This window comes from Podarcis cretensis, assembly GCF_951804945.1.
Source record: "Podarcis cretensis genome assembly, chromosome: 2".
In the NCBI taxonomy this organism is placed as follows: Eukaryota; Metazoa; Chordata; class Lepidosauria; order Squamata; family Lacertidae; genus Podarcis; species Podarcis cretensis.
This window is the reverse complement of record NC_137171.1, coordinates 85475805-85492606: the sequence shown is the minus strand read 5'-3', so window position 1 is coordinate 85492606 and position 16802 is coordinate 85475805. Positions and strand designations below refer to the sequence as shown.

General features: G+C 42.4%; 1 protein-coding gene across 2 annotated transcripts; it reads right to left on the bottom strand.

The window, feature by feature from the left end:
• Positions 1–1299: 1299 nt before the first annotated feature.
• HMCES (5-hydroxymethylcytosine binding, ES cell specific) lies at positions 1300–15004 on the bottom strand. Of its 2 annotated transcripts, none has more exons than XM_079965785.1 (7): positions 14656–15004; positions 12723–12992; positions 9466–9609; positions 6724–6843; positions 3859–4028; positions 3092–3284; positions 1300–2496 (listed from the first exon to the last, which is right to left on the bottom strand). In XM_079965785.1, exons 2-7 carry the CDS (start codon positions 12903–12905, stop codon positions 2287–2289), a joined length of 1020 nt encoding a protein of 339 aa, XP_079821911.1. In that variant the 5' UTR covers positions 12906–12992; positions 14656–15004; the 3' UTR covers positions 1300–2286. The 2 variants fall into 2 exon arrangements, with proteins under 2 accessions (XP_079821911.1, XP_079821910.1); XM_079965784.1 differs by having other exon boundaries at positions 12723–12916; positions 14656–15002.
• Positions 15005–16802: the final 1798 nt, after the last annotated feature.

Here is a 16802-nt window from a genome sequence, read left to right as displayed (position 1 = left end):
AAAAAATATTCTGAATCTCAGAAGCCAGAACAGCAAGAGGGATCGCTGCGCAGTGAAAGCAGCAATCCCTCTTGCTGTTCTGGCTTCTGGGATAGCTGCACAGCCTGCATTCGCTCCATAAGACGCACACACATTTCCCCTTACTTTTTAGGAGGGAAAAAGTGAGTCTTATAGAGCAAAAAATACGGTAATTGTACAGAAATATGAGGCATCCTCCAAAACACCTAAACAAATTTATTTGGTGGACTTAGCACTGTGATATACATTGTAAGAAGGCTCTAGAATAGAGACAATTTGCCTTCATGCTTCTGGAGGCTTTCCAGAGCTGAAAGAATTGGAGAGGCTTGTGATGGACCCATATTCCATTCCTCATAAGAAAAGAGCACTGAGCTTGTGGCAGTATCATTATTAAACACACGTCATTCATATACATTACGTACAAGGCAATATGAACTGCATTCAGAGACATTGTGTCAAAAGGCTCAGGTAGAACATCTGCCCTGCATCTAGAGGGTCCCAGGTCCAATGGCTGGCATCTCCATGTGGGGCTAGGAGAGACCCCTGCCTGAAACCTGGAAGAGGCAGCTAGTCAGTACAGGCCATACTGAGCTACACGGACCATTAGTCTGACTTTGTAGAAGACGGGTTACAAACTTAATTTGTTCTGGAGGTCCGTTCCTAACCCGAAACTGTTCTAAACCTGAGATGCGCTTTCGCTAATAGGGCCTCCTGCTGCTGCGCAATTTCTGTTCTCATCCTGGGGCAAAGTTCGTAACCCAAAGTACTACGTCTGCGTTAGCGGAGTTTGTAACCCAAGGTGTTTGTAACCCAAGGTACCGCTGTACTGAACTTATAAAATGTTGCAAACACTCATGGGCTAGCATGATACACTTATAACATTAATTCTTAACATAGTTAAGTGCTTACAAATTCATGTGCTAATGTTCATTGTTATAGTCTTCAAGACAAGACAGGCATATTGTTCAGTGCCTCTGAGGCTGCAGTCCTAACCTCACTTACCTTGGAGTAAGTGGGATTTACTTCTGAGTAAGCATGGTTAGCATGGCTAAGCATGGCTCGCCAGAGCAGCGATGTCACGCTGGCCACGTGACCCGGAAGTGTCTCCGGACAGCGCTGCCCCCTGGCCTCTTAAGTGAGATGGGCGCACAACCCCAGAGTCTGTCAAGACTGGCCCGTACGGGCAGGGGTACCTTTACCTTTACCTTTTAAGCATGGTTAGCACTGTAGCCTAAACGAGTATTTTGAGGATTAGCTGGAATTGGGCAATGCACAAAAAAATAACGAGATAGAAACGCATTTTATTTTTTACAACCATTATTTAAATAAAAGCAATGAATGTTTTTCCAGATAGCCTGGCTTCTGCTAAACTGTGCTCAAATAGTGAGCTTTAGTAAGATTTGCACCTGCTTATTCAAAACTTAAGACCACAAACATCACAGCATGTGCTTTGTCCCTTTTAGAAGATCAATTTTTAGCAGGTGTTGTTCAACACAGCAGAGTACCAGAGCAGCTCAATGGTACTAAAAAGAGAGGTTACAAAATAATCCTTTGATATGCCAAGAACACTGCTAGCCAGAAACTAAACCAAAAGAAGTATCTCTTATTGTTGAAACAGGCAACCTTGCTTAAAACATGAAAACATGTACAGTTCCGAATATGAGTAAGTCTGATGTCAGAAAAATAGGCCCAAACTCTCATTCCTTCTACAATGCCAGTGTTCTGAATTTTTGCTATTCATTTTCTCATCACAAATTTGGGCAGTTATAATTAAAACAGTAGCTACAGACATACCACCACAGCAGTTTCCCACTAATACAGCTCATACTTACAAAGTATGTGAAGGAGACACCCCATGCCTCATAAGATGAACATAAGATATTTATAATGCTTTAAGAACACAGTTATTTTTATTTTTGCAACAGGAGATCTTAGTTGTAATGGTGGTGTGTTCTCTCCAAAGAATCCAATAAGTGTACCGGATGAACACCAGGACAAGAAACATGCCTTACAGAATCTTTGTTTCTCTCCTAGGAGGAGAAATATATTAAGTGTCTCACATATTTGAAGTACAATTGCTCTCCCAAGGTTGGCAGGGGAATAGCAACACTGTACATAAAATGCACACCCCAGTTTGTACTATAGACAAGAAAAAGTGTTAAATGTCAAGGCCCACATAGTCAGAATATTTGCAATCCCACTCTGCAAATTCAAATCAGTAGAAACTGCCAAATGTGTTTTAAGAATAAAGTGCAAGTAACAAATAAGTCACTGAATTTTGGGATGCTTTGCAGAAGGTTCTCCATCTTCCTTCTTGAGCCACTGGTGTATTAAGCTTGAACTGGTCTTTTTAGGTGGTGTGGTTTGGATAAACTGGCTGGACCATCTTGGTAAGCCATCGCCATCATCTTCTTTCTTGGGAGATTTGTTTTTTAACCAGTTCATCATTATTTTGCTGCTTGCACTAACTTTGGTATCCTAGGAGACAGAGAACAAGGACCATTAGAAAAGTATACCACTATTATGAACTAAAGGTTGATTAGGAATGATGAGAGTAGTTTAGAGAATCTACCTATTACCATCATGGTTTTTGGAGCACCCCTTTAAAGCACTGTGATACTACTTTAAACAATCAGCTTCCCCTAAAGGATTTTGGTAGCTGTAGTCTGTTAAGGGTGCTGAGAGCTGTTATTTGATACCTATTTCTCCTCCCTGAGCCATATCCAGAGTGGTTTAACAATCAATTCCTCTTCCTAGGCAACTCTGAAAATTGTAGCTCTGTGAGGGGAAGAACTCTCAGCATCCTTATCAAACTATTTTTTCCATAATTCTTTAAGGGTAGCCATGACCGTTGAAACTGGTATCATAGTGTGGTGCAACACCCTGTTTACTTGTATTTATTTTTGATTCAGCTCTGTCATGGCCAATGGCTAGTACAATAAAGTGCTTTGGACTGGATTGGTATCATAGTGCTTTAAATGTGTGGTGTGAATGTAGCCCTAGTTGAAGTTAAATATGACGTGAGAATAACAACCTTACCTATTTTCCCAAACCTTAAAACCTCAGATCTTACCTTCTTGAGCTCCAGTTCAATGGGTACAATGCATTCTGGTGTATTATTTCTGGAATTGTTCACTATGGTTGAGACTGGGTGGAAAGCAAGGTTTTCTGTGGGTTGGATAAGCTTAACAGCTTCTTGTGTGGGTACTTCTGCAAAATCCAGCCATTTTCTGATCGCCTCATCCCCATCCAAGACAGCTGGCATTCTAAACAAGTTAAACAATACAGATCTCAGTGAATAGAATAACCCAAATTAGTCTACAGTATGTTATGGTTGGGGGGGGGGACACCACAGTTGAAGCATCAAAAAGAATCAGATTCCTAATATTAGATGGAGATAAAGGAAGGAGAATTCAGCAACTAAGATCTGCATGAATTTGCAGCACGATCATTCAAAAGAGGCCCTATTTTTCAAGGGGTCTGAATGACGAAGCCAGGTAACTGTTTTGGAATAATTCAAATGACAACCACAAAATATAGTATAAACATAATTCTTTATAAGCCAAATCCTGTCACAAGTAACTTCTATTCAGATCCTCTTCTCTAAGAGGACAAAGAATTTTTTTTTGGGGGGGGGGTATTTCTCTGACCTTCCTTTAAAAGTTATACATTATATATAGAGAGAGGTGTGATTATTTTTTTATATAATATAAAAATCATATGCCACACTAGCTGGTACACAGAAGTGATGGGAATTGAGACTTAAGCAGTCTTATTCTCAACTAGTTCCACTGTACAATATGATTTTCACCAAACACTTATTGAGCTATTCTCCCTTGCCTGTGATGGATGGAGCTTAGATCTTTTGAAGCATTTACTGTGATGATGGTATAGCTGTACAATGTTTCTCCTCCATCAAGGGGCTCCCAACAATCAAAAATACCAGCCATGGTGAGTAACTTCCTGTCCTTTGAATCTTCATCCTCACCTTCCATATCTGGTTTGCTGACCTGCAAAATTAAGGAATCGTGTTTTTAAAAAACATACCGTAAATCTTTCAAGTGCACAACCCCTTCCAGAGAAGGTTGAATACACCTCCCTGGATAGATGAACCACCCATCAACAATACTACCATCTTGTCAGGATTAAGTTTCAATTTGTTAGCCCTCATTGGAACTATCGGCCTCATAAGGACTATCACTGCCTCCAGGCAGCAGTTCAACACTTCCATGATTTCACTCTCATTTGATGTAAAAAGGACACTAGTGTTGAACGTAAGTCGTGTGTTTATAATAGCCCAGCAGGACCCCACAGCATAGGTGCCATTTTGCTGCTCAGAAGTCCTAGAACTGGCACTTCAGCTAAAAGCAGAACCATGGAAACCAGGGGCAGCAAGCCCTGTTTCGCTACTTGAGGCAAAGTAGGAAGTGCCATGCCATTCTGCCATGCCTCCTGTCCCTGCACCACACATTTCCAGTGCCTCCACCACTGAGGAAGCTGTGCCAGCATCTGTGCCAATTTGTGGTGATGTTGGTGCTGCTTTTCCACCAGAGATAGCACGTCAGGCATCAGCTCGGGGGTTTCTGCTGCCCGAGGTGGCTGCTTCACTTCACTTAATGAGTGGGCTGGCCCTGACAGAAACACATTGCCCCCGACTAAGAAGACCAATCAAGAATAATAGTATGGTCCATAGTACTGAAAGCTGCTGAGACATACGAAAGAATCTCAATGGGCATGTTCTTCTCCCAGTGAATGTTATCCAAAATTGTTTCTGTGCCAAAACCATTCATGAAACCAAATCAAAATTGATCCACAGGGTCTTTTTCATCCAATATTGTCGGGAGTTGCTTTGCAACACTTCATAAGCATCTTTGCAACTGGTTAATAGTTACTGCAGTTATCAGAGTCCAAGAAGGGTTCCTTTAAGAATGGCATCACAACTACCTCCTTCAAGGCAGACAGGACTCTTTATAACAAGCAATTTTATTACTTCCTAGACCCAGATTATCCCTCTCCTACTAGATGTAATAAGCTAAGGGCACAAGCTGAGCAAACACTAATAGGCTGCTTTTCTTCAAGTCCTCAGACTTCAATATGTGAAATTGATTCCTTAACCCAAGACTAGATGGTGCTCTGGACACATCAATAGACTGAACTGCTGAACCAGTAGAATCTAGGCTGAGGCAGATATGAGAAATATCATCCTTAACAAGTGCTTAACAAACATGTCACTAACATTGCCTTGTGGGCCAAGCTGGAGTAGACACTAAGCCACTCAGAAAAGCTCTTCTAGATAGGACCCCAAGGATTCAAAGGTGCAGAGAAGTATTTCCTACGCTCAACCAGAGTAAGCTCAGTAACGGGAGTACATTCAGTGACATTTCCCTAGAGACTTCTGCCACTTGTGTTCTAGTCAGCTCTCAACGTGCTTTGATCTAGTTAGAAATGTCCATTGCTCTAGCTATGTCACCAGAGCAGAGTAGCCAGTGTGTTGCCCTCCATATTTTACTAAATTATAATTCCCATCAGCCCTGACCACTGGCAATGCTGGCGTTGATAGGAGTTGGACTCCAACAAGATCTGCAGGACACTTCATTTGCTACCCCTGTACTAAAGTGGTCGCAACAGCATGGAGCCTGTTCATCCACTAAAGCTGGTACACTAGCTGCACCCCTTTGGGATAAAACAAACCACCTGCACCTATCCATGCCCTTATCCGTTGTACATGCAGCTGTGTTTGAAGACTCTCAGGACTGCTTTTCGTTCAGAACACAGCAGCCTGGCTACTAACTGGGAACCAGGAATTGTAACCACTACTCATTAGTTCTTAAAGAGATCCACTGGATTCTGGTCTATTTCTGCACACAATTCAAACTGATGGTGCTTACCTTTAAACCCTTGCATAGCTTGGGACCTGGCTACTTAAGTAAACATTTCCCACCTCAACCTGCTAGTATCTTCTCAGAGGTCTTCTTCTGGTTCCCCTCATGATCTGTAGTGAGTTGTGTGGCTACAGGGGCAGATCTTGGGGTTTCAAATTTCAGCAGCACCCTGTGCAATGCCAAAGTTCAGTGCCTCCCCCCTTCCATTCTACATCAAAGTTGCGGCACCCCTGAGACTCCATGCCCAGTGCAAATTGGTCACACACCACTAAATCTGCCTCTGGATGGCTATGGGAGAGGGGTATTCTCATGTTAGGGAGGTTTGCCTTTTTTGTTTCTTTTTAGGTGCAAGGCAAATACCCATTTCTCCCTATGGGTTTAACCTGTGATGTATTCTGCACTTTGCTGCAATTGCTTTTTCTATTGTACTCTTTTAGTAACTAAAAGAATTCAGTTATTTTAAAATGTTCTGGGAATTTTGAATTGAACGGCAATGCAAAAACACTTTAAATATTGTAAATTGCTTCAGGATGCCTCATGGGAAGAGATTCAGAAATGAAATAATAAAAATTACATGTATAAAAGATGAACAATTCTGACATACTGTTATGCTGAACTTTCAGCATGGCCAAAGGAGAACAGAATCATATGACCTTCAGCAACAGCTACCCTTGGGTGGCCTTGCTTCATGGGGAAAGGCATTCTGACCAAAATAATAAAGCCAAAACCTTCTGAAGCAAGTTAAGAGTTCGAGGGAAAGTAAATGAAAATGAAAGAGCCAATGAGCACTTCAGCTTTAAATATGAACGTATTGCTGTTGTACCTTTTTATCCTCGGTCTGGGGGAAGTAAATGAAATAGGGTTGCTTCTGCCCATTTTGTTGTTGCCATTCGTAGTAGCCATCAGCCAGCACAACACAGCGTTTGCCTTTTAACAGAGGCCCCTTTTCAGATAGAGAGAGAGAGAGAGATGTAGGGAAGGGGGAGCAAGTTTTATTAATTCATGCAAATAGCAATGTCAAATAGTTAAAAACAAACATTTGGGATGGGACAACTTTAATAGTATCACATAGGATTCTAAGAAATGATCTTCAGAGCAAATGTGAATTCACTTGGAGCTGTTGACAAAATTGACAGACTCATTTGTTTTCATTACAATCCTTGGAAGGAAACAGAAATTTAATTACTACATCTACACTTATTGACCCAATGACATTCCTAACACAACAGGGATTCTAAAATGGTGGTGATTGGCAACAGTCCTACAATTGTGCTAGTTCCTGGTGTAGCTCAGGTGCTTTTTGGGGATACTATTGCAACGGTTTCTACATATACGGGGTGTGAGGAACAATTCCCCTATCCCCTATCATTCTGCTCCTTAATGAGTGTTTGTGAGCTTTCCACTTACAAGTCATGCTTAAGAATCCTTGCCATCCCTTTAGAGTGCTTATTTGTATTTTTCTCTACTCTGGTTCTGGCTGTTAACTCACATTATCAGCCTAACAAATGTTTTTACTGATCTCAGATATGTATCCTAAAGTGGCCTTCCTTACACAAGCCTCTACAGATCCCTGCCAGAAGTGTAGATGAGAGTTTAGGCCACTTTCCCACAAGGTCTTATGTGTCTTATTTGTGCCTCTACATGAAGATTTGAGGACAAAGCTTATTTTTAGGATAGAATGTAATACATTTCTAAAGTTGATTTTTTATGAAAACAAAGCCACCTATTAAAAGAGGAACACACACCTGTAACATAGAAAAGGTAGGAGAGCAACAGGGCGGAATCCCCAAGGTTTGCTATGCTCCTGTTCCGAGAAGTAGTCAGAGAAATTAGGATGGAAGAGCTGACAGGAATCACACTATCGGAGCATCACACAAAATTCTCACAAAAAGTTGGGAGCATGTGCAATTGCAGCAAGGCTATGCCACTGGGGGAAAAGAAGGGGTCCAGTGCACTGTGCTCAGTTCTGCTCTTAAGAGTCCAGACTGTGACAGCAACATAGTTAAGTTTTGTGTTTTGGAACGGAAGAATCTGGCAACAAAGCTAGCTGATCTGCATTCAAAGGCTCTCAAAAGGAGCTGTGAAGCAGCTATTCCTAGCACCAATGCGACTCACACTTTCTGAGTGCTGAGGCAATTTCACTGGTGAAATCATTTCACATAAGACAGCCTTGCAACACCTCTCTAGCAAATGATTTCTTCCTGGGATGGGTCAATACCATGATCAATTTCAGAGAACTGAAAAAAGGTTCAAGCCTGCATCCCGAATCCAACATTAATGAACAAGTGTTTGAGAATGCTACTTAATGGCCAGAGAAAGACACCCATCTACTTGCTGAAAGGCACTGTCTAGCATGCTCTGAGAGAAGCTTATCCATGACATAGTCCAACTTCCAACTTCTACATAATACTGAGCCAAGGGGTTTAGCTATTTTAGGGCATTTACTGTGCTCAGAAATAAAAAGGAAGTGTTGAAGTATGGAATGTGTCTATAGGCTGGAAAATGAGAGATTTACAAAGTCAGAGGAACAATGAGGTTTCCTCTCCTAAACATTGAGTAAACTGCTGTGTGATGGCAACATGCCCTTGAGGGGGCTCTTCCACATAGTTAGATGATGACTTGTGCTGCTGGAGGAAAAGACTCCCAGGTGTTAAGGTTGGCAGAAGGGGCTCTCTTGATAGTTCCACCATACATCAAAAGTGCAGGAAAAGGTGGTCAGAAGTGGGCCCCTCTCTGTTGTGGAACTCTCTGCCCACAGATGCACGTCTAGCATTTTTATCATGTAGCTTCTGCTATATGCTGAATACATACCTTTTTACTCTAGACTTTGATAGTGAGGGTATTTGGTTTTTGAGGACCCACCATTTTGTTTAATCTATACTGAGCTGCTTTTGTTTGAAACTGTTCACCTGTTTTTATAATGGTATGATTATATTGTTACCTGCCTTGGGACATTTTGGTGAAAGGTGGGTAAGAAATCTTACAGAATGAATGAATGAGTTACAGAGAAACATGGAGGGTTAACTTTCCAATGTGATCTCTCATTTCCTCAGTCGGATGCATGTTACTTCTTCATGACCCTTTGCTTCCCCACAATAGAGACCTCCATTTGTGTGCATGAAGTTGGTGGGATGCAAATGGAAAGAGGTGACAGTATCCAGAGCAAACCGTTTTTCCAGTGAGTTTTCATAGACTTCCACTTCTGCTATTGTATTTCCCAAAGCCTCCCATACCAGCAACATTACTTATGTTCTTCTCTAATCGAACCTGCACAGATACCAAACAGCCAGTTATCTTGAAGCTGCTCTGTCAAGCACAGCATGTGAAATGCTATCACCTGCTGGGCTCTTCCCTTTCAGGAAAATCATGATGCTGTGTTCACAGCATGCAGTTCAGAATTGTTTACATTTGGTGCGGCAAGGCAACTGTTATGAATACCTCTAGGAAAAAGCTTCACTTTTTGTGTATAGCTCAAAAGACATACCGTAAATAGCATGGCCAGGAGGAGACAGACTTTCAAAAAAAAGAAGTTTATTTTCAAATGGAAGGCTACACAAAAACTAACCTTGTAGGAAAGTTTCTCCATCATGGTATCACTCCGACAATTTGCAGTGTTATACTGCATTTTAGATGGGTCAGCTTCCTTAAACCAGGATGGAACCAGCCCCCAACGCATAGCTACAAGGACACGTTCAGAAGAGTTGGCATCCTTTAATAAAGTGGAAACAGGAAGAAATATTGAGAAGCATCCAAAAACACAGAAAGAAGATTTCAGAGTAATCAGTGTGCACAGTGTGAACACAGAAAACAGCAAAATTCCTGCTGAAAAATCCTGTTGGAATGCAGAAAATGGTTGATAAGTTCACCTTTCCAAACTGGAGAGGTTTTTACCTTTCTAAAAGCGACTGGGTGCACAGCTCCTGGTGTTTGGATTTGGAAAACGTGTGTGGAGTGCCTGTTTGCACAAGCAGCTCTTTATCCAGTTAGAGAAGCAAACTTCTATGCACTTGTACCTCCTAGGTAGATTGAGGTGAAAGGGTGTACTAGATTTCTACATTGTCTCTCATTATATAAGCAAAGTGATTCTAATCAAGTCAGTTACTGACAAAAATACCAAGTTTTATATTTAAAAAGACGGCAGCAAGTTAATTATCACTTTATAACAGCTCTGGGATTCATTTCTCTAATTCTGTGTTGTGATGATACCCTACTCTATGACTACAATAGTTACAGAAGGAACCAGCAAAATGCAAGGGTCCTGCTGAAGTAAATTAGACATGAGTTATAGCCAGGCAAGCCACGTTAAAAAATACCATTTGAAAACAGGCAAGTAGAACACATCGTGGGATTTAATTTTTAGTAAACGTGCGTAGGATTGTGCTGTCAGAATTTGAAATCTTCTATTTTACCCTCTTCCCAATGTACCTTCCGGTTTTTATGACTCATTTCTTTCATTTTTCTCAGTTGAAACAATTGAAACAGACCAACGGGTTTCATTTCTCTGTTTGCCAGTTTCTATTCAAATTCAGTTTCGGTGTTATCCCGAGGGCAACTTTTAAAATGGTTTCAATGAAAACAAATACCAAAATAGTCTTACTGGTCTGAGATTTTAAAGCATGCATACACATGTAAGCATCAGAAAATACAGCACAAGCTCTAAATCAATATTGAATCAATACGCATGATACCTTTCCCTTAATGGTAAATACCACTGAAACTAGTTTGTTAAGGAATACAGTGTAGCAAATGTTTATTGACATCCGTGGTAGAAAAGCAGTGTACTGAGGACTCCAGACACCCATTCACTCCTCCAACTTGCTGACCTCCCTGCTGTTTTGAAATCCACCTGACACTGCTGCATATACACCCTCTTCTTCTGCCTAGTTAAGGCAATTATGTTGTGCTCCTCTGGCCAACAAGGGCAAGATACCTTTGATATGTGCATTTGAGAAAGAACTAATCAACCACAAGCACTTAGGGCAGCTTCCTGTCTAGGCAGGAAAATGAAAGAGGAAATGGATTGCAAATTTTTGGTTTGAAAAGGTGACAGGGCGGGGGCTTCAGGTTTGTGCATGTATACTATTTTGAGACACAGATTATTTTAAAAAATCACTTTTTTCCTTCTTTACTCTTGTACCATGAGTGAAATCGTGTCAGAACAAGTGCTTATCTTCCAAGATTTGAGAACAGCTTTATTGAAAAACAGAAAACATAATTAACTACCAATCCAATATTATATTTGTCTGTGTGCTGGAGCAGGAATTTGTTTTTTAAACAACAACAACAACCACCAGACACAATTACAGCACCCTGTGGAAACAAGGTAGTGCAGAGAAGCCTGCTTAGACTGTAATGCTCCATTACAGATAATCATCTCCGGCTGATGGAAGGGTTTCTCTCTCTCATTTCTCAACATACATTTCTCCTCTCACTCTCAGATAGACTAACAACTCAATCCTCCATATGCAGGCCTATGCAGATTGAGTTAAATGAAATGTAAGCTTTGTAATTATTAGTAATTTCTCAGTATACAAAATTGTTATTTAGTGATTGTATTACATATAAAGATGAATGTAAGCATATTTATTATAAATTTAAATCTAACTTTTATTTGAAAAAAATAGGGTGATGCAGAAGGAAAAGAAAATGATTTACGGTATGTATTGCAATAGACCTGTGTGATGCCGTCACAATGCCTGGATACAAAGACTTCAGTCTTGGCTCCTTTACTAGGGCTGCTATCAACACTAATAATAATAATAATAATAATAATAATAATAATAATAATAATAATTTTTATTTATACCCCGCCCTCCCCAGCCAAGGCCGGGCTCAGAGCGGCTTACAAGCACTAATAAAAACAAGTTGAATGATTACAAATTAAAAACAAAATTAAAATCACTAGTCAAGAGCTTATGAAGATGAAATGGCATGACGGGGGTCAGCTGGATCTAATGCGACTGAGAACATCCAGCTCAGCACACTGCTGGATAGTGGGAAGTTTCTATAGAGCAGTGTTTCCCAACCTTGTGCCTCCAGCTGTTTTTGAATTACAACTCCCATCATCCCTGACTAGCAAGACCAGTGGCAAGGGATGATGGGAATTGTAGTCCAAAAACAGCTGGAGGCACAAGGTTGGGAAACACTGCTATAGAGGGCTGCTGCAGTTAATATCTCATGATTCCGAAACTTTCACACCATTTCCCCACTGATATACCAAAACTGTATTTTGCTGAAAGATGGTTTGGTAGTCTTGGAAACAAGGAAACATTCCCTCAGCAATACTGGAAACACAGTGAACACTAAAGATTATGGCAACCATGCCTCATTGCTGGAGTCATTGATGAAGGCAACATTGCCCATAATGCCCTAAATCATGGATGGGAAAGCCTGTGGCTCTCTATACATTGTTGAATGAAAATTCCCAGGATTCCTGACCACTGGCCATGCTACTAGGGTCTGATGGGAGTTGGAGTCCAGCAACACAAGTTCCACATCTCTGTCTTAAATAAAGATGGACTGGTCAAAATTTGGCCTCACCTATAAAACAAAGAGTGATAAACTCTTACTCTGAAAGACTACTTCTGCAGAAGCTCTCTATTCTAGAGCTCTATTCTATTCTTCAGAAGCTCTCTATTAGACTTACAGAATATAACAGATGTCTCTAATTTTGGAACACAAATGCTCCACTGAGCAGACAGTCACAGTTCCCCTTATTTGTGAAATTTTGATCTCACAGAGCTAACATAAAGCACCTATACATGTAAAAGTAGCTGAACAGAAAGTTATGCTAAGCACAAATCTAATATTTGGGGGGTTCACCTTTTCAAAGTGTTGTCGGGAGAGAAGCACAGGGCTATTAGACTGTGGGCTCTTATTGTAGGATGGACTATATTTTTCAGCATTTTTCCATTCTGGACACCTTCTCTTTCCTTGATTATCACGGTATTCACAGGCACGGCGGATACGATCTGCTCCCAGTACAACAGCTGTTCGCCCACACATTCTTCAGTGGCCTGCAAAAAGCAGATGTACTCAGACCAAAGGCCTATGAATCTGGCTGACACCCCTGCAGTCTCCAATGTCTCAGTTCTACAAATGCAAACAGAGAAGCACCAGTAAATCCTAGTATTCCATGTGCCCTTGATGTGCACCTTTCATAGAATCCCAAGCTTTCCTGGAGAGATCATTCCAGGATGGGTTGAGAGGTAGATCTTGTAGTGTGGACAGCCCAGGACCTCCATTTACAGTGTCCAGGCTTGTGCCCCAGAGAGGCCACTTCAGTGCTGCTAATGTAGCAAAAACAACCTTGGGAGGCAGCAAGTTACAAGCTACCTGTCTCTGCAGCTGCAGCAGGTGCTGTGATTCTCCAACGGTTTGATCTCACCACCAGAGGCACAGTCCAAGATAGACAGATGCCAACAACCCAACTTCATACATCCCTCTGTTCTAAGAGCTGCCAATTTGTTCCAGCTCTCTGCTGGTTGTTCTTTAAGAAGTTAGTAATCAATAAGGATACTTGTCTTCTGGTATCATGGTTGCTAAGCTTACTCAGAAGCCTTTGGTGAGGGACTCTGGCAAAAGCTTTTTGAAAGTACACAATATCTACTGGTTCATCCTTATCCATATGTCTGCTGACACTCTAAAACAATTCTAAAAGGTTAGTGAGACACAGGACTTAACATTTGCAAAAACTATGCAGATTTTTCTTCAGCAAGATTTCTTCTTCTATATGTTGGATAATTCTATTTTAAATTTTCCTTTACACTCATTCACACAGAAGCTAACCTGCCTACAGTTTCCTAGATTCCCCCTTACATCCCTCTTTGTTTAAAAAAAATGTTGCTACATTAGCCACTTTCTAGTTCTCAGGTGCTAAAGGGGACGCAGGTGGCGCTGTGGGTTAAAGCCTCAGCGCCTAGGGCTTGCCGATCGAAAGGTCGGCGGTTCGAATCCCTGCGGCGGGGTGCGCTCCCGCTGCTCGGTCCCAGCGCCTGCCAACCTAGCAGTTCGAAAGCACCTCCGGGTGCAAGTAGATAAATAGGGACCGCTTACCAGCGGGAAGGTAAACGGCGTTTCCGTGTGTGGCTCTGGCTCTGGCTCTGGCCAGAGCAGCGATGTCACGCTGGCCACGTGACCCGGACGTGTCTCCAGACAGCGCTGGCCCCTGGCCTCTTAAGTGAGATGGGCGCACAACCCCAGAGTCTGTCAAGACTGGCCCGTACGGGCAGGGGTACCTTTACCTTTACCTTTAGTTCTCAGGTGCTAATGCCCAAAGTAGAAACAAGCCACATACTTTTGTCAGAAGATCAGCAATTTCACATTCAAGTTAAGAGCTTATTGGAGCACGTGATGTTAAATTTTAATTTGTCAGTAAGACGTAGAGCTTCACAGCTCACTATCATTATAGGCTCCCTTCCTGAAAAAGTTCAGATGTGGGTACCTGCCCTATCTCTGCTGCAGCAAAGACCCCCCCCCCAAAAAAACCCCTTAATCCAGCTCTTCTGCGACACCTCTAGCCCACGTTTAACTTCCTTGTGGCAACATAGCAGCTTTCCTGCATTTTTTTTTAAAAGACTGAAATTTGAGCCAGTAAAAAGTCATCATCAGACGGGGCAACTTGACAAAGACGCATTATTACAGAGGGCAAATCTATCCCTCCTCAAGAATCTCCGCTCTTGGTTTAAGAAAGAAAAAAGGAGCAGCTCTGAAACAAAGGAGGGTGGGGAAGCGAGAGAGAGGCCAACTTCTTTACCTGTGGGATGTCTTTAAGGGCTGAAAAAGGCGGCGACCACCTTTGCCGAGGGAAAGAAGCGCGGACTGTGGAGCTGCTGGCAAGGAGGGCAACCTTCGCCCCGGAACGGCGCCCGGTGTGTGGACTCGCACGTCGGAACTCGCAGTTGTCTCCGCCTCAGCGAGGGTGTTTGTGCGCGCGCTCCGCTCTCGCGTGACGGGGTGGGAAGGGGAAAGAGGCGGAGGGAGAGCTCTCCCTCCCGGGGCGGCTCGCGGGGTTTTCGCGCCTTCCTCGGCGTCGTCGCAGCTCCGGCTCCGGGCCTGGTGGTGACGTCAGCAGCCCGGCCCGGTGGTTCCACCCCGTCGTTGCGCCCCGGCGGGCCTTTCAAAGCGCCGCCTCGGAAATGGAGAGTTGCGCTACGCCGAGCGAGGAAGGGGCGCGCGAGGGCGGGGGAAGGATTCGGGACCCCTCGGGATCTGGCCTCCCTCCTTACATAGGTGCAACATCAGGCACACTTAGGGTTTCTACAACTCGGCCCTTTTCAAGGGAATGCCAAGAAAGGACCACTTTTAAATAAAATGGTTGTTGTTACAATATTATTATTCTTAATTATACCCTATCTGGCTGGGTTTCCCCAGCCACCCTGGGCGGCTTCCAACACATAAAACATTATTAATAATAATAATAATAATAATGGCGGCAATTATTAACCTCCCTGGGCTCCTGCAGGAGAAAGAGTAGGATAGAGATGCTAATAATAATAATAAATTGCTACTATTATTATTGCATTTCTACCTTACCCTACCTTACCCTTTCTCCTGCAAGAGCCAGGGTGGTTATTCAACCTTATCATGACAGTATTGTAGTTGCCAAAGCAGCTGAAACCACAGGCAATATTCGTGCCCCAAAATTCATGTTATCAAGTGTGCTTCTCGTGTATGCCCCAGGATTTCTGCAGTAAAACTATCCAGCACAATCTTAGGCCTTGTTTACTCAGAGGCAGATCCTGCAATATTCAATGCGGATCACTTAAATCACAGTCCGGATTGCAGTATGGAGCCACACACTTGGGACATCTCGTTTTCATGTCATTTCACTTTTAATTTGTATATGTAGTGCCTTTCTATATTACTAACACAAGGTGGTTTACAACTGAAAAAAGTAAAGATCACATATCTTTTAGCAATCTGATCCAATACAAATAAATCATAATAAAAATAGACTTAAACAACTTATATCAAATTAAGTAATATTCAATAATGCTTTAGGATAGTACACGATAAAATTAACTCTCAAAATAGCAACAAATAATAATTAAACACGAATTCACTCTCAGCAATTACTACATTGGCCATGATTCCTTGGAAGCTTGTTGGCATCTGTCTGTCTCAAGAGACAATGGAGGAGTGCACCTTCAGGGGTGAAGTCAATGTGTTGGGAGAACTATAGCGCCTGCTGTGGCTGTAGAAACTGGTACAGGTAAGACCTGTTTTGTTGCAGCTGGGGCAGATGAAGGCATCCGGTTGTGCTACTGCAGATGCATCATGGCCTTTCTTCCTTCTGCATTCTTTCTAGCAGTCATTCCTCTTCTGATCACTACTATGGATATATGATGTGACTACTTGTCTCCAGGTCCTGCAGTCGCCTACAAGGGATTCCCACACAGCGGACTTAATGTTCCCTGCCTTTAAACTCACATTTGCAGACATTTTGGTAACATGGAATTGGCCTGCCAACAGGCCTGGTGCCTGAAGCCAGCTCCCCGTAGAGCACATCCTTGGGAACCTGTTGTCTTCCATTATGCTCTCTCTCTATATGTTCTATAGATTTCTATAAAACTAAGACAATTAAAAGGTGTAATACTGAGACTCCAAAGGTGAGGCCACTCTTTAAAACATGGAGGTAGGCTGGCTGCCCTCCCTGTCTCTGAATTCCACCCTGACATCATCCATCCTCTGCCACTGAGAGGATAACCTGTTCTCTTTTTCTACAGGCTGTTTTCTGTTTGGTTATCTTTTCCCCCGTTTGTGCCGCTGCATGTGCTTTCCCCACACGCTTTGAATGCACCAGGACAACAGGCTGACTTCATCAACAGAGTATAGAAATAGAATCAAGCTGACAAATCCAGGAGATATGTTCCTGGCACAGGATAGCCTACTGCCATGTAA

What these genes read in the sequence shown, in the direction of transcription:
- HMCES (XM_079965785.1), bottom strand. Translation starts at nt 12,905, where the DNA reads ATGTGTGGGCGAACAGCTGTTGTACTGGGAGCAGATCGTATCCGCCGT. An exon ending in CCCGACAACACTTTGAAAAG is followed by an intron (nt 9,610 to 12,722) that starts GTGAACCCCCCA and finishes ACTTTATTAAAG; the next exon opens with GATGCCAACTCTTCTGAACG. An exon ending in CTAAGCTCCATCCATCACAG is followed by an intron (nt 3,285 to 3,858) that starts GCAAGGGAGAAT and finishes TAACTTGTTTAG; the next exon opens with AATGCCAGCTGTCTTGGATG.